At 43.6% G+C, this 22,183-nt stretch overlaps 1 protein-coding gene across 2 annotated transcripts; it reads right to left on the bottom strand.

Annotated features, from left to right (window-relative positions):
* Nucleotides 1–2,175: 2,175 nt before the first annotated feature.
* Nucleotides 2,176–22,152, bottom strand: LOC140600059 (uncharacterized). 2 transcript variants are annotated; one of them, XM_072767896.1, is made up of 4 exons: nucleotides 22,116–22,152; nucleotides 21,414–21,468; nucleotides 21,104–21,199; nucleotides 2,176–20,552 (listed from the first exon to the last, which is right to left on the bottom strand). In XM_072767896.1, the coding sequence occupies exons 2-4, from the start codon at nucleotides 21,440–21,442 to the stop codon at nucleotides 3,275–3,277; spliced, it is 17,403 nt and encodes a 5,800-aa protein (XP_072623997.1). In that variant the 5' UTR covers nucleotides 21,443–21,468; nucleotides 22,116–22,152; the 3' UTR covers nucleotides 2,176–3,274. The 2 variants fall into 2 exon arrangements, with proteins under 2 accessions (XP_072623997.1, XP_072623996.1); XM_072767895.1 differs by lacking the exon at nucleotides 22,116–22,152 and having other exon boundaries at nucleotides 21,414–21,515.
* Nucleotides 22,153–22,183: the final 31 nt, after the last annotated feature.

Consider the following 22,183-nt stretch of genomic DNA (forward strand, 5'->3'; position numbering starts at 1 on the left):
CTCAGTGCCCGTCACCCAGTCACCCCAACCTCCTGCCCATTTCCCTATCTACCACCCCTTGTTCATTTCCCAGAGTTAGGGGTCTCTCATGTTCTGTCACCCTCACTGATATTTCCCACTCATTTTCTCACCTTTCCCCTTTAATCCCTTTCACTATTTCTTATATTCCCCAAATAAATGAGACCATATGTTTGTCCTCCTCTGACTAACTTCACTCAGCAAAATACCCTCCAGTTCTATCCACGTGGAAGCAAATGGTGGGTATTTGTCATTTCTAATGGCTGAGTAATATTCCATTGTGTATATAGAGCACATCTTCTTTATCCATTCATCTTTCAATGGACACCAAGGCTCCTCCCACAGTTTGGCTATTGTGGACATTGCTGCTACACACATTGGGGTGCAGGTGTCCTGCCGTTTCACTGCAACTGTATCTTTGGGATAAATCCCCAGCAGTGCAATTGCTGGTCATAGGGTAGCTCTATTTTTAACTCTTTGAGGAACCTCCACACAGTTTCCAGAGTGACTGTACCGGTTCACATTCTCACCAACAGTGCAAGAGGGTTCCCCTTTCTCCACATCCTCTCCAACATTTGTTGTTTCCTGTCTTGTTAATTTTCACCATTCACCCTGTTGTGAGGTGGTATCTCATTGTGGTTTTGATTTGTATTTCCCTGAGGGCAAGTGATGCGGAGCATTTTCTCATGTGCTTGTTGGCCATGTCTATGTCTTCCTCTGTGAAATTTCTGTTCATGTCTTTTGCCCATTTCATGATTGGATTAACACTATTGATCTTTAAAACACACCATTAAAGGGATGCCTGGGTGGCTCAGTGGTTTAAAAATAATCTTTAAATGAATGAATGAATGAATGAATGAATACACCATTAAGAAAAATAAAATGCAAATCAGAGACTGGAAGAAAATACTCAAGACACATCTATCAAAGATACGGCATTCAGAATATAATTTTTAAAAAATACTACAATTCCGGGCAGCCCCGGTGGCGCAGCGGTTTAGCGCCGCCTGCAGCCCAGGGCGTGATCCTGGAGACCCTGGATCTGAGTCCCATGTCAGGCTCTCTGCATGGAGCCTGCTTCTCCCTCTGCCTGTGTCTTTGCCTCTCTCTCTCTCTCTGCATTTCTATGAATAAATAAAATCTTTAAAAAAAATACTACAATTCCATAGCAAGACAGACAACTCAACATTTAAAAATGGGCCAAAGGAAAAAAAAAATGGGCCAAAGGGGGTGCCTGGGTGTCTTAGTTGGTCAAGCTTCTGCCTTCAGTTCAGGTCATGATCCAGGGTCCTGGGATCCAGCCCCCAGTCAGGCTTCCTGCTCCGCAAAGAGTCTGCTTCTCCCTCTATCCCTCTCCCTACTTGTGTCCGTTCTTTCTCTCATACTCTATCCAGTAAATAAATAACAAAATCTTTATTTTTTAAAAGATTTTATTTATGTATTCATGAGAGACACAGAGAGAGGCAGAGACACAGGCAGAGGGAGAAGCAGGCTCCAAACAGGAAGCCCAATGCAGGACTTGATCCCAGGATCCTGGGACTCAGGGATTACACCCTGAGCCAAAGGTAGACGCTCAACTGCTGAGCCACCCAGGAACCCCAAAAACAAAATCTTTAAATGGGCAAAAGATATGAACAGGTGCTTCCCAGAAGATATATGAATGGCTAATAAGCACATGAACAGATGTTCTATATCATTATTCATCAGGAAAATGTTGATTAAAATGACAATGAAACACCACTATACACCCTTAAAATTGGCTGAAATTAAACACTTATTCCTATACACTGCTGGTAGGAATATAAAATTATACCACCAATTTTGAAAACAGGCAATTTTTCAAAAAAGTTTAACACACTCCAGACATATGACCAATCAACCTAAGATGGCATATCTTGGTAAAACAATACCATCTCAGGGGTTTATCAAGAGAAACAGAAAAAAAAGGCCAGCCCGGGTGGCTCAGCAATTTAGCGCCACCTTCAGCCCAGGGCGTGATCCTGGAGCCCCGGGATCGAGTCCCACATCGGGCTCCCTGCATGGAGCCTGCTTCTCCCTCTGCTTGTGTCTCTGCCTCTCTCTCTGCATCTCTCTGTGTCTCTCGTGATAAATAAATAAAATCTTAAACAAAAAAATTCCCACAAAGAAGTGCACATGGATGTTCAGAACAGCTTTATTTTAATACTCCCAGAAGGAAAAGAACCCAAATGTCCCAAGGAAGATGGCTAAACAAATTATGGTATTTGTATAATGAAATTCTATTCAGCAATAAAAATTAGTTCTCATTCGAAACCATTATTTTGAATGAAAAAAATCATGCAAAAATAGAACATACTACCTGATTTCATTATATAAAATCCTAGAACATGCAAACCACTGTATGGTGACAGAAAGAAAGGGCAGTGCTGTCTGGGAACAGGAGTAGGGAAAAGAATGGATGACAAAGGAACCCAAAAAAACTTGGGGGAGGGATAGTGACTGTAGTGACACTGTTATGGTTATTTACACATGTCAAAGCTAATCAGTATGGTTTCACTCATACATGGAATATAAGAAATAGTGAAAAGGATTATAAGGGAAAGGGGAGGGGAATTGAGTGAGAAAAATTAGAGGGGAAGACAAACCATGAGACTCCTAACTGGGAAATAGACAAAAGATTGAGGAAGGGGAGGTTGGTGCGGGGGGGAATGGGGTAACTGGGGGACGGGCAATGAGGAGGGCACTTGATAGGATGAGCACTGGGTGTTACACTCGATATTGAAAATTTGACTTAAATTTTAAAAATGTAAAAAAAAAGAGCTGATCATACTGTATGCTTTAAGTATGTATACTGTAAAGATGCATTCTATTGTACTTCAATGATACCTCAATAAAAGTATAAAAATTTTTAACAGGAATTAGCAGTACTCTAGGACCAAAACCCACCATCCAAAACAATGGGAAAAATCTCTACTTGCAAGACTTGCTAGTATCAAGAGGCCAATAAGAGTCAAGTCCCCTCTGACTCCTCTTAGTAAACTGTCACCATAGGAATTTCATCACTGTCAGTGTAAGACTCAAATATACCCATATTCCTTCTCATGAATAAGCATAAGCACATTAAAAACAATAATAACAACAACCAAGAAAAACAATACTGCATATGATCAGCATGATTAACATCTTGGGAATTAATCAACATGGTTAAGAAATCACTCCCCCAGGTCTCTTTTATTTTTCAGAGGATTCAACAAAAACAAGTGTTTTACAATACTTGTCAAATGAGGGTACTTGATTGCTTACAAAATCTCATTAATCCTAAACTTCGATGGCTCCTCTCAGAGGGACTGCGACATCTCCTCTCAGAGGGACTGCGACATTTCCTCTCAGAGGGGCTGCGACATCTCCTCTCAGAAGGGCTCTGACGGCTCTTTACAGAGAGACTGGGATAGCTCCTCTCAGAGGGACTGTGATGACTCTTCTGATAAGGACTGCGATGGCTCCTCTCAGAGGGACGATGATGGCTCTTCTGAGAAGGACTGTGATGGCTCCACTGAGAGGGACGGTGATGGCTCTTCTGAGAAGGACTGCGATGATGGCTCCTCTCAGAGGGACTGTGATGGCTCTTCTGAGAAGGACTGCGATGGCTCCTCTCAGAGGGACGGTGATGGCTCTTCTGAGATAGACTGCGATGGCTCCTCTCAGAGGGACGGTGATGGCTCTTCTGAGATAGACTGCGATGGCTCCTCTCAGAGGGACTGTGATGGCTCTTCTGAGAAGGACTGTGATGGCTCCTCTCAGAGGGACTGTGATGGCTCTTTTGAGGACTTCGAAGGCTCCTCTCAGAGGGACTGTGATGGCTCTTCTGAGAAGGACTGTGAGGGCTCCTCTCAGAAGGACCGTGATGTCTTTTCTCAGAGAGACTGTGATGGCTCCACTCAGAGGGACTGTGATGGCTCTTTTGAGGACTTCGAAGGCTCCTCTCAGAGGGACTGTGATGGCTCTTTTGAGGACTTCGATGGCTCCTCTCAGGGGGACTGTGATGGCTCTTTTGAGAAGGACCACGATGGCTCCTCTCAGAGGGACTGTGATGGCTCTTTTGAGATGGACCACGATGGCTCCTCTCAGAGGAACTGTGGTGGCTCTTTTGAGAAGGATTGTGATGCCTCCTCTCAGAGGCACTGTGATGGCTCTTTTGAGAAGGACCTTGATGCCTCCTCTCAGAGGCACTGTGATGGCTCCTCTCAGAGGCACTGTGGTAGCTCCTTCCAGAGAGACTGCGAGGGCTCCTCTCAGAAGGACTGTGATGGCTTTTTTCAGAGAGACTGTGATGGCTCCTCTCACAGGGACTGTGATGACTCTTTTGAGGAGGACTGCGATGACTCCTGTCAGAGGCACTTGGATGGCTCCTCTCAGAGGGACTGTGATGGCTCTTCTGAGAAGAACTTCGATGGCTCCTCTCAGAGGGACTGCGACATCTCCGCTCAGAGGGACTGCGATGGCTCCTTACAGAGGAATTATGTGGGGTTCTCTCCCTTAAGAAGCTGTGGTTTTGCTTCTTGGGTGTGAGTTTCTCTTTAAGGTGGCTGTGTGAGGTTCTGTGAAGTGAACCATGTAGATTTCTCCCTGGGACTTGAACTCCGGTTCCTGTTTTGGAGTTCTTGGACTCCTGGCTAGAGATTTCACTTCTGTAGAGCTTTTTCTTACCTTTGCTGCTATAGTCATTTTGAACAATACCCATAGGCTGTCCAAGTGAACTGGTTTTGAAAGCGGCACTTCCTTGGGAAACTATGGGCTTAGGCAGTTGGGTACGTCTGAGTTGGAAAGAGCTCTCTCTTTCTGGTCGTTGAGCGGATCTGAATTGCTCTATTTCTTCGCATAACATGTTCTGCTTAGTGGTTATGTCTGTTGGCTTTACCTTAACAACTGACATCCTGTCTCTTTTGATATCTCTTGATAGGTAATCATTTCTGGCTTTTTGTTTTAGATGCTGGCTTTTGCTTGACCACGAATGGTCTGGCCTTGGCCTGTCCACGGGCTTCTGCCCAGCAGAAGTCATAATTCTGTGTGCTGTCTGCAATGCTTGCTTTAGGCCTTGAAAAAGCAGTTGAATGAATTTGGGTTGGGAGGATTTCTTAGATTGTCTTCTTAAAGAGGCAGAAGTAGTCTGAGATGTTCCAGTCCTCTTGCTTCTTACCTGGGCTGGTAATTCCCTAGAAGGACTCTGTATTATGCTTCTACCATTTGTGTAGAGTTTTGTGTTTTGTGTTCTGCTTCCCTTGGTGGTTCTTTTCATTGGGTATGGGTATTTTGAATTATGGGTCTTTTTGGTTTTCCTTTTAGCCCATTTTACATTCTGATTGCTTTCAGAGACACTCTCTGGTAGAGAGTGAACCTGAGTAAATTCATAGAGCCCCGGCTTTCTAATTTCTGTTTTTCCTACTAGGTCAGGGCCTCTATACTGCCTTCGCCTGATGCGGTCTTGTACAGGAGAAGGACACTGGGAAGATCCAGACTGGAAATATGTCGTAGAAGTAGGACTCTTGGAAGCTCGAGTATAGACTTTCGCTGTCCTTAGCGATGGTGATATAGAACTTCGTGGTGTGATGGGTCTGTCTCTTCTGTGGTACTTTGGGACTTGGGGTCTTTTCCCAGTTTGCAACCTAAAGCCAAGTTGCAACCTAATCTCTCCGTGGCCCTCAGGAGTGCGTACAAGGTGGAGCTGTGGATAGATAAGAAGGTAAGGTCCCAAAGTGCCCTGTAATTTATGACAGCAATTAAATCCTGCACATCGGCCACACTGTAAGCACATAGGGTATTTTAAAACCAGACCTGAAGTTAGAGGTGGAGGTACGTTTGGGGGTATTTGACTCCTTAACAGTTTTGCTGCTATTTTTAGCTGCAGATCTTGTAGCAACTGGAACTGTTCTGAGAAGTCAGTCTTGGCCTGGTGGGGAAGATAACTTGGCTTGAGACTGTGTTGGGACTCAAAACTCAAAGAGTTCTCACTCTCTTCCACTGGAACAGAATCTTTCCTGGTGAAAACTATATTGAAGGAAGACTCTAGCTGTCCTGGGGCAGGAGGCTGGCCCTCTGAAAGAGGTATGTGCTGAATGACGTCCTGGGATATATCAGTGAGCTTTGAACTTTTCTTTAATCTCACTCTAGTCCCAGAATATTGCTGTATTATTGAGGACATGGAGCTACGTGTCCATATTCTTAAGGCTGTTCTTTGCTCGTGACCACGACACGAAGTGTGCCTCTGAATGTAGTTTCTGGCCACTGAAGGCTGAGGAATAACACCTCGACCTCTCTCTAGCAGACTCTGGGAAGGCTTCATCAGTTCAGCTGGAACCCCAAATAAATTCTGGATAGATTGACGGATATCTCTAGTGGCTCTTTCCATTAAAGATGTTGCAGAACAAAGCTTCCTTTCCATCGTGGTTCCCAAGACATCCCCCAACATTAGCATATTGGAGAGATATTTTCGAGGTAGTCGCTGTCTCCAGGAGTGATTCTCCCAGACGTTCTGTTGTCTGCCCAGGCCAGAGCAGGTAAGGCCTCTTTGAGTTCTGGAGCCTGAGTGGAATGTCCTAGGTGGTGATCTCCAGCTTTGTGGTGGATGTTGGGATAGGCCCTGGAGTGAGTTCCCTAGCTCTTCCACCTGCTTCTTGTCAGTCGTCTTAGATATGACACCCACTCCTGAGATCTCAAAATGTGGAGTTTCTACAATGTTAGCTATCTTATCAGAGAGTTGATTGTGAAGGGAAAAGGGAAGAGTTGAAGATTGTATCATAGTAGGGTCTATAAAGGACTCTTCAGGCTGAAAAATATCTGTCCCAATGTTGTGTATATCCAAGGCCCTTGATAGTTCTGGCATCTCAAAATCACAAAGGCTTCCGAATTCTGTTTCACCAGAACTTGAGGTGAGGGAGTTGGAAGAGTTATGGGGAAATCTAGAGAAATAATTCTCTATTTGTAACTCCTCTCTTGATGTAAAATCCTCACATTCCCTATTCTGATATACCTGTCGTAGATTCAAATCCTCAGATTCCATCATTTGAGGACTTATTTTTATCCCTATTGCTTTCACAGCCTGAAGCCCTTGTTCATGAGTGAACACTGCAGGCTCCTCAAAGGGACATGCTGGCTGTGAGAGTAATTCTGCAGATTTCACATGGGTATTTGGCCTTGGAGTTAATTCCACGGGTTCTACCATTTCTTGAAGATCCCAACAATCTATTACCTCTATCGCTGATCCTAATGCTACTCCTATTGGTTCTACAACCTGAGGAATTGGCCCTGGTGCTAACTCCTCAGATTTTACAATGTGAAGTGGTGGCCATGGGATTAACACAGTCTTTACAATCTGAAAGCCTGTCAACTTCATTATGTCCAAAATTTGGTGTGTTGGCTCCGTGGTTAATTCTTTAGATTTTACACTTTGCAACCACAGCTCTGAGGTAAACTCAGAGGGTCTCACATCTTGCAGTTTTGGGGTCAGCTGAACATAGTCTATCATTTGAAAGGCTGGCCCTGGGGTTAATGCTACAGACTTCACAATCTGAAGTGGTGGCCCAGGAGTCACTTTCACATACTCAGTAACTTTTTGGGGGGCTCCCGGGGTGATTCCTATTGAGAGCGCAGCTTGAAGCTGTGTCTTTGTGGATCCTGGGACTTGATCTAGTGGCTTTGGACTAATCCTCATAACTTCTGTAATGTGAGCCGGTACTCCTGGAACTCTCTGTGAATATTTTATACTTTGATTCTGTGACTGTGGTAGCCCCACTGATCCATCCCCTGGCTGCCATGTCTCAGATGTGAGCTCTACAGACTCTGCGTGTCCTGCAGCTTGACCTGTTTGCTTTTGGAGCAACTCTAAAGATTTCCTCCTTTGAAGCCATTGCCTAGAGGTTAAACCCACAGATTCAGGAACTTGATATCCTAGCCCTGATGTCATTTCTGGAGATTCTGGAACATGATGCAATGACTTTGTAATCAGTGCCTCAGATTCTCCTCTTTGCAGTCTTTTCTCAGAGATCACCTCCACAAATTCTAGTGCTTGAGGATAGGGCCTAGGACATCTCTCTGAATATCCAGTGGTTTTACTTACTGGCTTTGGGGTCACTCCGAGGAATTCCTTCCCTTTTTGCCTTGCCTTGGAGGTCAATCCCATGGTTTCTGTAGTGTGATGCCTGGGCTCTAGTGTAATCTCTTCAGATCCTACAGCTTGCCGCAGTGGCCTTGTATGTAACTCTCTCAAATCCTTAAGGTGAGGCCGTGACTCAGAGAGCAACTCTAGAGTTTCTGGGATTTGGTAGCTTTTCTTTTGGGTTAATTTCGAGGATTTAGAGCCTTGATTCCTTAGCACTGCAGTCAGATCAACAGATTCTGGTACTTGAAGATCTCGCCTTAGAGGCACTCTTGAAGAATCCATGGCTTTACTTGTTGGCTTTGGGGTCAACTCCACAGATTTTTCTGTGGTTTCATTGCCTTGATGTGCCAACCTTTCTGTGATGTGATAAACTGGTATTGAAATCAAATTCATACCTTTAGGGACTTGATGCTTTGGTGTCGGGATCATCTCTGCACATGGTACAAACTGACGCCCTGGCCTAGGGATTATCTCAGAGTCTGTGATTTGATAGCTTCTTTTCCGATTTAGCGTCTCAGCTTTTGTTCCTTGAAGCAGCGCCCCCGGTGCTAACTCTACAGATTTTGTATCTTGCTCTAGAGAGGCTGAGGACAATTTCACATGTTTTATACTTTGCAACTTTGGATCTGGAGTAAACTCCAAAGATTTCTCATCTTGTTGCTGTGATTCCGGAGACCAATCTGAAAATTTAACGCTAGTCAACAATGGTCCTGGTGCAAACTTTTTAGTTGCCTCTGGTGCCAACACCACTGATTTCATACCTTGCCATCCTGAAGTCAGCTCTCGACAATTCGTACCTTGCTGTTGGAACCCTGGTGTCAACTCTACCGAGTTCATATCTTGAAAACATGGCTCTGGTGCAAAGGCCTCAGAGTTAGCATGTGGTGACTTGAGGCATGTTGACAACCCTAAAGAATTAGCACTCTGACAATGTGGCAATAGGTTTGATTTCAAAGATTTCACATCTTGAGAACGTGGCTCTGATTCAAGCACCACAGATTTCTGCCTGAGGCAAGAATTCAAATCCTTAGAATTCACATTTTGAGGTTGTGGTCCTGGTTTCAACTCCAGAGATTTCACATCTTGGAAACACAGCTTTGGTGCAAACACCACAGATCTCACACTATGTTGTCTAAGGTGTGAGGGCAACTCCTCAGAATTCATACCTTGAGGATGTGGCCCTGGATTTAACTCCACATATTTCATTTTTTTAAAACATGGCTCTAGTGCAAACATCTCACATTTCAAGTCTTGCAGCTCGGAGCCTGAAATCAGTTTCACAGAATTTGCACCACAAAGCAGTGGCTCTTTGTTCATCTCCACCGACTTTACATCGTTAAGCAGTGGCTCTGGTAAAAATAACACAGATTTCATACCATTTAACGGAGAGCCGAAAGTGAACACCGACTGTACAACTTGTGGCTGTGACCCACAGTGATTCTCCAAAAACTGGATTTCTGGAAACTTTGTCCCTGGAATTAACTCAGAAGATTTTACACCTTGCCAATATGCTCCAGCGTTGAACAGAACAGACTTTGTACCTTGATATTCTGATGTAGGGTTAGTTTCAGAGGGCTTTGTGCCGTGCATCTGTGGCCCTGGATTAAACTTTATGGAATTTATGCATTGAAGTTCCAACCCTGGTTTCAAATCAGAAGAATTCACGCTTTGCAGCTGTGGGCCCCAATTGAACTCCCGTGATGTTATACCTTGAAACTGTGTCCCTGGAGTCAATTCACATTTCACATTTTGTAAATGTTGCATAGGGTTGAACATAACAGATTTTATACCTAGAGCTTCTGCTCCCAGATTCAAATGAAAAGGTCCCATACCTTGACATTTAATCCCTGAAGTCAACTCAAAAGATTGTATACCTTGCAAAGGCGGCCCAAGTATGCACCCCGTAGAATTTACACATGGTAATTTTGACTCTGGATTCAACTCAGAAGAATTTACACACTTCACCTGTGGCCCAGGGTTGCATTCCATAGGTGCTACACCTAGAAACTTTGACCCTGGAATCAATTCAGATTTCAGACATTGCAAATGTGATTCCAAGTTGAACACCACAGATGTCTCACTTTGCTTCTTAGTCCCCGCATTCCCCTCAGATCCCATACCTTGACATTTTGTCCCTGAAGTCAACCCAAAAGACTGTACGCCTTCCAAAAGTGGCCCACGTTTGCACCCCATAGAATTTACACATTGTAATTTTGGCTCTGCATTCAACTCAGAAGAATCTACACACTTCATCTGTGGCCCAGGGTTGCATTCCATAGGTGCTACACCTAGAAACTTCGACCCTGGAATCAATTCAGATTTCATATCTCGCAAATGCGGTTCAGGGTTGAACACCATAGATGTCTCACTTGCAAACTCTGTCCCTGAACTCAATTCAGAAGACTTCATACCTTCAAGTTTTGAAACTAAAGTTAATTCAGAAGGGTTTATACCTTGCAAAGGTGGCTCAGGGTTGCATCCAAAAGAATTTACACACTGCAGTTTTGGTTTTGAAATAAATGCAGAAGAATTCACACCTTGCACATGTGGCCCAAGGCAGAACACCTGAGATTTTATACCTTGAAGCCCCGGCTGAGGATTCAACTCAGATTTTACACCTTTCAATTGTGGCCCAGTGCTGAATGCCACAAGATTTGTACACTGAAGCTGTGGCCCTGGATTCAATTCAGAGGATTTCCCACCTTGTAATTTAGGCTCATGCTTGAATTCCAGAAATTGCTCATACGGAAGCTTCACATCTGTGCACAACTCAGATTTTATCTCTTGTAGGTGTGGCGCAGGATTGAACTCAAAAGACTGCATACCTTGAAGCATACCTGTTCCCTTGCATAAGTCGGGAGATTTCACATCTTGCAACTGCTGCTCGGGATTGAATTCCATAGCTTTCACATCGTGGAGCTTTGTCTCTTTGCATAATTCTGAAGATTTTATATGTTGCAGATGTGGTCCAGGATTGTATACCATAAATTTCATACTTTGAAGCTCTGGCCATGGTTTCAACTCACAAGATTTCTCTTCTTGCCGCTGTTTCCCAGCTTTGAACTCGGAAGATATCACACTGCAAGTCTTTGATTTCAAGGGTAACTCAGAGGGGTTTGCAACCTGAAATTCTGGGTCATGTTTGACTTCTGTCGTTTTCATTATTCGAAGGTTTATGGACTCAGGAGATTTTGCACCTTGCAACTTTGCCCCGGGGTTGAATTTCATAGATTTCACACCTTGAAGGTGTGCCCCTGGTGTCAACATATGCAGTTTCCTGCTTTGTGACTGTGGGGCTGACTCAAACCCCAAAGATTTCACATCTTTGACCTTTGCACCGAGAGTCAATTCAAGAGATTTCATATCTTGCTGCATGGGTCTGGCAAGGAACTCCACAGATTCTCCACTTTGAAGCTTTGTTTCTGGTGCCAGCTCAGAAGACGTTACACCTTGTAACTGTGGAACAGGCTTTAACTCAACAGATTTCAAATCTCGAAGCCTGCACTCAGGTATCAAATCAGATTTCTCACCTTGTCTCTGTGGTCCAGGGTTGAACTCCACCGGTTTCATACCTTGGAACTTCCTCTTCTGGGTTAAATTAGATTTCCCACCTCGTAGCTTTGGACCATGGTTGAACTCAGAGGATTTCACTTCTTGAAGCTTTGACCCTGGGATCACTTTAGAAGACTTCATACCTTGAAAGTGTGATCTAGAACTGAACCCCGTAGATTTTGTATCTTGAAGCTTTATACCCATGATCAGCTCAGAGCATTTCACATCTTGTAACTGTGGGCCTGATTTCACAGCTGGAAACTTCCTCCCCAGGGTCAAATCAGAAGATTTCTCACCTTGTAACTTTGGATTAGGTTTCAGTTCTACAGATTTCATACCTTGAAGCTTTTCCCTTGGGATCACTTGAGAAGACTTCACATCCTGCAAGTGTGGTCCAGACTTGAAATTCGTAGATTTAATGTCTTGAAGCTTTATACCCATGATCAACCTAGAAGGTTTCATATCTTGTAACTGTGGGGCTGACTTGAAATCCACTGATTGCACCTTTTGAAGCTTTGTCCCTGATATCCATTCAGAAGATTTCACACCTCTCAACTGTGGCCCAGGTTTGAACTTCACAGATTCCACATCTTGACACTCTCTTTCTGAGATCAACTTAGAACATTTCTCTCCTTGAAACTGTGGCTCAGGGCTGGACGCCAGTTTCATATTTTGAAGCTCTGATCCAAGGTTCAGGTCAGAGGATTTCACAACTTGCGTCTGGGGACTGGGGTCGCTTTCTTTATGTTTTACACTTTGAAGCTTTGATTGTGAGGTCCCCTCAGCAACATTCACAGCTTGTAACGATGACCCAAGCAAATCTGTAAATTTGGCACCTTGAATCTTTGTCCCTGCAGTCGGTTTAGAAAAGGTTATGCCTTCCATCTGGGAACTTGGATTTAACTCAATAAATGTCATATCTTGGGACTTTATCTCAGGTGATAACTTAGAAGATTTTAGATCTTGCCACTGTGACCCAGAGTTGAAATTCTCAGATTTCACACCTTGAAGCTTTGTCCAAAGAGTCAACTCAGATGACTTCATCCTTTTCAAGTGTCGTGGAGAGTTCAGCTCTATAGTTGTACCACTTTGTAATTGTGACACTTGGCTTAATACCCCAGATTTTGTGTCAGGAAGCTGTGGCTCTTGCGCAAGCACTAGAGACCTCACACCTTGAAGCTGTGCTCTTGGGGATGACTGTAAGGATTTCACTTCTTGAAGCTTTGGTCCTGCAGTCAATTTAGTAGATTTCCTATCATGCAAGCAAAGCCTAGATTTGAATGTCATAGATTTTATATCACAAAACTTTGACTTGGAAGTCAGGTCACATGATTTCACACTTCTACCCTGTAGACAAGGTTTCAAATCGAAACCTTGAGGCTGATGTTCCTGGAGTGATGACGAAGATTGTATATCTTGGAGCTTTGGCCTTGGAGTCAACGCAGGTGACCTTCTATCTCTTAACTGTTTCAAAGGTTTCAACTCTACAGACTTGACACCTTGAGATCGTAACCCAAGGTTTAACTCTACAGATTTTACAGCTTGGAAATCAGGTCCTGGTATCCACTGAATACGTCTCACAGTTTCAAGCTGTGGCTCTCTTTTGAACCCAAAAGTTTTTACATCTTGAAGCTGTGGCTCCGAGGTGGATGCCAAAGCCTTCCCTTTTTGCAGCTGTGGTCCTGGTAGCACCTCAGGGGTTTTCACATTCTGCAGCTGTGGCCCAAGGTTGAACTCTGTATGTGTTGCACTTTGAGGTTTTGGCCCAGGAGTCAATTCAGATGACTTCACATCTCTTAACTGTATCGAGGATTTCAACCCTGCAGATTTAACACCTGGAGAATGTGACCCAAGATTTAACTCTATAGGTTTCACAGCTTGGAACTTAGGTCCCGGTATCCACTCAATACATCTCATACTTTCAAGCAGCGGCTCTTGTTGTAACTCAAGAGTTTTTACACAAAGCTGTGGCTCTGAAGCTGACTCTGAGGGTTTTACTTGGTGCAACTGGGGCCCTGGGGCCAACTTACGAGATTTTAGGCTTTGCAACTGTGGTTCAAGGTTGAATTCCTTAGGTTTTAAACCTTGAATATATGATTCAGGAGTCCAATCAAGTGATTTTATATCTTCAAATCCTAACTCAAAATTGAGGTCTTCTAATTTTCTGCTTTTAAATTTTAGTTCTGGAATTAACTCCAAAGACATCCCATCTTCTGCCTTAAGCCTTCTCTTCAATTGCTCTGAATTCCTACATTGCTGCTTTGATGAGATTACAGATATCGTGCCATCCTGTTCTGGCCCAGAAGTTAAATTCATGAGTGCCATCCCTTGAAACTGTTGGCTTGGGGCTAAGTCGACAGAGTTTACTCCTTGAAACTTTGCTCTTCTGGTCACATTCCCAGATTTTACTTCCTGCTTCTTTACCCTTGGGGTCAATTTCACAGATTTTACATGTTGCAGCTCTGAATCTGGAGTTTCCTCTACAGATTTTAAGATTTGATGCTTTACACATGGGGTACTGTCGACAACTTTCCTATCTTGCGCTTGTGGGTCTAAAGTCAATTCCTCAGGTTTCACATCTTGCGGTTCAGACTTTTGGAGCAATGGTCCTGGTGCAAAAGGCACAGGTTTCTCACCTTGCATCTCTAGCCCAAATTTCAGTTCCTCGGTTTTCACATCTTGCGGCTGTGTTCTAGGGACCATCTCTACTCCTTTGAATTCTTGAATTCTTGCATGCAGAGCCAAGTCAGGTGTTGCAACTTGAAGCTTAGTATCTTTGGTGTCTTTCACAGATTTGACATGTTCAATCCCTTGCACTGTGGTTGTCTCCATGGATTTCTCACCTTCCAGCTGTGGACTGGGGGTTAACAACATAGATTTCATACCTTTTAGACACTGTCCTGTAGCTAAGGCCACAGATTTCACATCTTTCAGCTCTGAGATCAACAACTCAGATTTTAAACCTTGATGTTTTGAGCCTGGTGTCAGCTCCATTGGTTTCACGCCTCCCACGTGTGGCCCTTGGATCATTTCAGAAGATTTTATAGCTTGTAAACGTGGTCTTCTAGTCGACTCAGAATAGTTGACTCTTGGCAACTGTGACTCAGGAGTCAACTCCAGATATTTTGCATCTGGTTTCTGTGGTTGTGAGACGAATTTATAAGGACCGTTACCTTCCAAGTTAGACATTTGGCCCACCACGAAATGTTTTATGCCTTGAAACAATGTCTCTGGTACTAATACCTCAGGCTTGACCACTTGCTTTTGAGGTCCTGGGGACAACCCCATAGATCTTATTCCTTTCATCTTTGGCTTTGGGGTCAACTCAAAAACTTTCACATGCTGTAGCGGTGGCCCTGAGTTTAACTCTGAAGATTTCACACTGGAAGGTTGACTTCTTGATATCAGATCACAAAATTTGATATCTTGTAGCGATGGCCCTGAGCTAAGCCCCACCTGTTTTAGATCTTGAAGCCCCGAAGACATCTTTGCTAATTTAGAATATTGAAGCCCTAATTCTGGGGTCATCTCCACAGAACTCACACCTTCAAACACTGATCCTGGGGTTTCCTCCCCAGATTTGACACCTTGAAGCTTTGGCCCATACGTCAATTCAGAAAATTTCACCTCTTGCAGCCTTGGCCCTAGATTCCGTTCCTGAGACTTCACACCTTGATACTGTAGTTCTTTGGTCAATTTCATAGATTCCATGCTGTGAAACTGTAATCCTTCAATAGACGGAAGAGATTTCATATTCTCATTCAAGAGCCCTTGGTTTGGTTGCAAAGATGATTCTGTTGCAAATCCTATGGACTGTATATCTTGAAGCTGTGTTCCTGGTACACACTGCACACGTTTGAAACCTTGACGCTTTGGTTCTGAGGTCAAATATGAAAATCTGACATCTTGCAAGCGTGGTCTTGAGTTTTGTTTCACAAATTTCATACTCTGAGTTTGTGATTCTGGAGTCAATTGTACAGACATAACACTTTGATGGTTTGGCCCTGGGATTAAATCTAACGATCTCATCTCTTGCACTGGTGAACCTGGGGTCAGTTCATCAGATTTCACACTGTGATGTGGGGATCCTGAGATTAAATCTACAGGTTTTTCTCCTTGAAGAAGTGGCCCTGGGGATAACTTTGAAAATCTGACACTTTGTAAATGCAGCGCTGGGGTCAATTTCACACCTTGAAGCTGTGCCCCCTTAGTCAAGTCTTCTGATAGTATACTTTGTAGTACTGGTTCTTGTACCAGCTTCTCAGATCCTACCACTCCAGTAGTAGCTAGCTGTTGAATTACATTAACATATTCCACATCTTGTAATTGTGGCTCTGGCTTCAGCTGCATAGACTTTACTCCCTGGAGCTGTGGCTCTGCGGTCAACTCCATACCATGTCGTTTTGCTCCTGTGATAAATTGTTTAGATCCTTCCATTAATGGGGATGTTCCAGGGGTTGACATCACAGATTTCAAATTTTGCAGTAGTGGCTCTGATTTCTCATATTGCATCCCTGGTCCTAAAGTCAGTTCCGGAGATCCTTGTACTAAATATGGTGGTACTGGAATTGTCTCCTGGATATTTTCAACTTGAAGCAATGCCAACCCAAAATTTTCTGTATTTTCATGTTCTGACCTTACGGGCATCTCTGAAGGCTCGGTAACTTGACAATGTGGCTTTAGAGTCATTCCTGTGGATTCCATAACTTGACCTGTTGGTTTTTGTGTTAATGCCATTTGGAGCAAAGCCTCAGAAGTCAGCCTCTCAGTTTCTGTGCCTTGATGGCCTGGTCCCAAGGTCATCTCTGAAAACTTTTGAAAATGTGGCCTTGGCATCATCCCAGCAGGTTCCGTGACTTGCTGTGGGATTAACTTCACAGATTCCTCCTCTTGTGGCCAGATCTCAGAAGCTAAAGCTGCAGAGGCTGTGTCCTGATGCCTTGATCTAGAAGTTGAACCCAGACATTTCATTGCTTCTAAGTGTGGTTCCATGGTAAGTTTCCTTGATTCAACATGTAAGTGTGTTTCAGGAATTAACCTCCCAGATTCTTCCAGTGGTACAGTTAAATCCACAAATTTATTATCATGCATTAGTCGCCCTAGAGTCAAGGTCTCAGGTTTTGTATGTTGGGGCCGTGGTCCTGGGGTCAATGGCCCAGATTTCACACTTTGAAATTGTGGTTCTGAGGCCAACTCCTTATAGTTCATAAATTCTGAATATGGTCCTAGATTCAGATGAACAGACTTCATACCTTGAGACTCTGGGTTCATCACTTCTGGGGTCAGATCTTGAATCTCTGATCCTGGTACCAACTCTGGAGATTCTTGTATTATGTGTTGAGACATCCGAGTCTCCAAGGCTTTTACGCCTTGGAGCATTGTCTCAAGGGCACCTTGGAATGGCATTGAGTTCATCTGCATAGATTCTAAAGTCTGGCTCAATGGCCTTGGAGTACTTCCTAAAGATGATTGTTTCAACTCCATAGATTCCTTCCTCTGGTGACAAGTGTCAGAGGTCAACTCTGCTTCTGCTCCTTCGTATCCTGGCTCTGTGATCATTCCTGAAGATTCTAAAGCTTGATGCCATGGAGTCAATCCTTCAGGATCTATGGCTTCATGATTTGGCTTGAGGTTGAGCTCTACAGATTTCACTGCTCGAATGTGTGCCCCTGAAATCGGCTCCTCGTATTTCATACCTTCCACCTGTGTTTTAGGAGTCAACCTTCTGCATTCTACCATTCGAGGAATTTTCACATTTTTAAGTAAGAGTGCTGGAGCTCTCTCCTCTGGTCTTTCATCAGGTAACCATGGCTCTGGGGCCAACTCCATGGATTTCATGTCTTCCTGTAGTGGTCTTAGGGTCAACTCCACAGCTTTTACATCTGGAAACTCTTGTGGCACGGCCAAATGAACATATTCCAGACCTTGCAACTGTGGACTGGAGGTCAACTCCATTGATTTCCTACTCTGTAACTGTGGTGCTGGGGCTAACTCAGCAGATTTTCCACTTTGTTCTTGTGTTCCTAGAGTTAAATGAATAGATTGCAGACCTTGAAGCTGAGACGTTGGGGCGAACTGCACAGAATTCCCACTTTCCAGCAGTGGAATGGGTGCCAACCCATCAGATTTTACAATCTGCAGTTGAAGTTCTGGGGCCGATTCTATAGAGTTCACAGTTGGGATCAACTGTCCATATTTTGCCATTTGTGGGATTGAACCTGAGGTTCCGTCTATAGGTTTTACATTTTGTAATCCTGGGGATAACTTCATGGAATCCACAACCTTAAGCTGTGGCATTGGCTTCACCCCCAAATATTCTACATCTGGAAGTAGTGATGTAGTGGTCAATACTGCAGAATCTGTGACTTGATGCAGTGGCTCTTGATTCATTCCCTCAGATGCTGTACTTTGACCCAGTGACCTCGGGACTCTACCTAAAGATTCCATTATTTGATGATGTGACTGTGTCAACTCAGTTAGATTTCTGACTGTGGGGTCAGAGGCCAACCCTCTAGTTTCTATAGTTTGGTGGCTTTGCCTTGGACTCATCTCTGAAGGTTCTAAGATTTGATCCCACGGGGTCATCCTTGAAGATTCTATGACTTGATGAGATAGGCCTGGGGTTAATGCCATAGTATCTGTGCGTTGATGATATGGTTGTGGAGTCATCCCCACAGAGTCCAGCACCTGAATCCATGACCCAGGGGTCAACTCCAGAGGTTCTTTGGCTTGAGGTACTGGCCTTGAGGTCAAATCCGGAGTTTCCACAATTTGTGATTGTGATGCTATGATCATTCCCATGGGTGACCCCAGGGCTACTGGAGTTACCTTTAGAGAATGTACGGATTGATGTGATGGCTTTGGAATCACCCCTACTGATTCTGTGACTTTAGGTCGTGGCTTTGGAGGTAAACCCACAGTTTCTACAACTCCAGGTGAACCAATAGTAGTAGGAGAGCCGGAAGTCAAACCATCTGGTTGAGTCACTCCTGGGGTCAAAATTGCAATTTTAGACTGTGAATCTCCATATTCTATAACATGTGACTGTGCTGATGGAATTATCCCCATGAAATCCATAGCTTGTAATAGTGCCACTGGAGTTACTTTTGTGTAATCTGTAACTTGATGCAATGGAGTGGAGTTCATTTCCAGGGATCTTGTGTTTTGACACACTGGTCCTGGAGGAATGTTCAATGGTTCTATGGCTTGATTTTGTGGCCTTGAGGTTATGTCCACGGATTCAGCAACTTGAAACTGTGGCCCTACAGTCATTTCCACAGTTTCCACAACTTCATGTCCTACCTGTGGACCTATCTCTCCTGGTGGCATGACTTCATGATCCAACGATGTGTTTATATCCCCAGACTCCATGGATGGATACTGTGCTCTTGGGGTTATTCCCACTGATTCTATGATATGTGAATGTGATTTTTTATTCATCCCGATAGAATCCATGACTTGAAGCAATGCTACAGGAGTTACCTTCACATTATCTGTGACGTGATTCAGTGATCTGGAGGTCATCTTTGATTCCATAACTTGATGCTGAGGACTTGATGTTACCTCCACTGATTCAGTGATTTGATATGATGGTTTTGTGCTTACACTCACTCTTTTCATCGTTTCCACTGGTTTCCCAACTTCATCTGGTGGCTGTGGGAACAAACCCACAGATTCTGTCACTTCTGAATGTGATTCTGGGATGATCCCCATTGAATCCATGACTTGAAGTAATGCCAATGGAGTTACCTTTATGCTATCTGTAACTTGATATGATAGCCTTGGGGCCAACTCCACTTTAGTCACTTGGGTCTCATGCTGCTGCATCCTTTTTTCCGGAAAACCTATGACCCTCTGCTCTCTACTAAGCTCTAGGGTGTGTTTTGGCTCCTTCTGCAGGAAATTGGTTTCCTCTTGAATTATGTCAACTCCTAAACTTTTGGGAGGTGGAGTGCCCAGTGATGTAACTAAGGGCCTGGATTCAACGATTTGGGGGCCATCCCCCAGTTGTGACAGCCTACCTGGGATAAGTGACTGTGAAATTTTTGTTTCTGTTCTATTCAATCCAGATTCCACTCCAATATTCACATGGAGCTGGAATGATGGACAGTTTGGGGATTTATTCTTGATACTTTGTTCAGTGCTTTGATGGATAGGCATAGATACTTGCATTTGAGGTTTCTCTGGTTCAGGGACTCCTCCTTGTGCCTCAGTTAAATAATGCAGCATTTCCCATGATTCCTTCACAGGCAGAGGAACTGTTTGTTCCTTCAAAGTACAAACCTTCCAAGCCATATGTCCTTCTAACTTCCACCTAGCCAAAGGAGAGAGCCGGAGTGGAGCCCGCCCTGAGAATCCTGGTCTTGCCTTGCAAATAGAATTTGACCCATGATCCAATGTCAAATGACTCTTGCTTCCTCTCCCATTCTTTGTTTGTTCTTGTTGACAGAGATCTGGGGATTCGAAAACAGAGCTGATAAAAGAGCTTTGAGACCTTAATGGTGAAAGAGCTGCCAAATCCTCCAAAAGATTTGATTTCTCAAGCTGTGAGAGTTGCAAAGGGGGCAGGGATGTGCCTTGGTTCCTGAGCACAGAAGACTGGTTTTTGGGTAAAATAGGTAAACTATGGCTCTGGAGTTGCCAGGTTGTTCCTTCAGAAATGACAGAAAGGTGTGACAGGCTGGAGCTGTTGCATAATGATTCAGAGGAGATGCTGTGATCAGTAGGATGTTTTGCCTTCTTACAGCCACAACACGGTAGAACAGGCTCCTGAGACACAAGCACAGAGGAGGTGGAGGAAGAAATCATATCCGAAGATTCTTGCAAACACGAGTGCATAAGACTTGATCTAAGAAATAAAGAAAAATTCCATTTGCTTTGAAGCAGGAGAAGGTAGGAAAAGTAGGAAAAGGGAAAGATAATGGCCATTTCAAATGTAAAATATTTTGACCTGAGGGAGTACAACAACAAAAGAGGTTGCTTTCCCCAACTTCAATTACTTATAGAAAGAATTCCTCTACCAGGAGGAAAGGGAGGCCATTGACTCCATTGCAATCAGAAATGATTCATAAACCAGTTGTTCTTAAACCTTTGAACTCAGAATTTATCCCCACTATCAAAACTAACAACCAACCAACCAACTAACAATCTCTCTTTTCCCTCTCTCTTTCCCTCCCCTCCTTCCCTCTCTATAACCCTTCCTCCCTTCAGTCCCTTCCTTCCTCTCTCTTAAAAGTTCTACCAGCTTGGGGGTACCTGGCTGCCTCAGTCAGTATAGCATGCAATTTTTGATCTCGGGACTGTGAGTTTGAGCCCCACATTGGGGGTAGAGTTTACTTAAAAAAAAAAACAAAAACTTCCATCACTTTCAACCCCCACCCAGAAACTACCTTCCCTGACCTTGTGCATTCCAGATGTTTGAAGATCTGTTGAAGACTTCTGTTCATTGACCAGAGTATATATTCCTGGGCCCATCCCACAGGGAGTCCTGAAAAGCTGGATACAACAGAGTGTGTCAGTGTAATTGAAGTGATGTTAAAAGTACTAATAAGGAAACCAATAAGAAGAGTGGCTTAAGTTAGAAAGGAAACTACTATCACAGTCAGAAAAGTAAAACAGTACTAGGTATCTTTCTCCTAACTTTACAGGGTTTATCAGTACGGTAGGCTGAAGAAAGAAAGAATAGATAGTGACGATCAATTTTACTCACTTTGTCAGGTTAGCTTCAGAGCAACCCATTCTGAGATTTTCTTCCCACTGGGAAGCTGGGAGCAGAGGTAAAGAATCTGTTAGAATCATAATTATTGATACCACCTAGTTCAAGCCACTTGTTTTACAAAGAAGAGATCAAAGGTGAAATCATGTCCAGGATCATAAAGTTAAGTAGTGATAGAGCTCAGACAAAATGTAGGTCTAAGTTTTTATATTTTAAAATATACTATGCCGCCTTTACCACGTAGTGGGTGTAAGTCATTGGAAACAGCTGGAACAATCATGGTAGTAGGGAGTTGGAGTAAGGGAAATAAATCTGTAATACATATTTTTTCCTTCAAAGGAGTCTATTCAGCGTCTATGGCAGGGGGAAAATGTATCGAAACTTCCCCCACTAAAGATCTCATCAAATTTCTTTCCTGATACTTTGAGTTTTGCATAAAAGGAAATTAGGAATGAAAGCATGAGGAACGGAAGCATAGAAAGAATTATAAATCAGTTTACATCTCTTTGGAAGTTGCCAGAAAGAATTTAGCATCTTTGGAGATGTTAGGAAGAATAGGCACATTTCTTTCACTTATACAATCTTTTTCAACCTCCCTCCCTCTACCTGTTATTAAAGTCTACGGTCTAAAAGCAGACCCACTGTTGATTTGTCATTAGCCTTGAGCTTAAGAATAAAGTATGAGATCTCTCTGACCTGTGAATTTCTGGATCTTTTTCAATTTATGGTGCCTTGAAGTCTAGAGGGGCACAAAAAGAAAAAAT

This window comes from Vulpes vulpes, chromosome 8, assembly GCF_048418805.1.
Source record: "Vulpes vulpes isolate BD-2025 chromosome 8, VulVul3, whole genome shotgun sequence".
NCBI classification, from domain to species: domain Eukaryota; kingdom Metazoa; phylum Chordata; class Mammalia; order Carnivora; family Canidae; genus Vulpes; species Vulpes vulpes.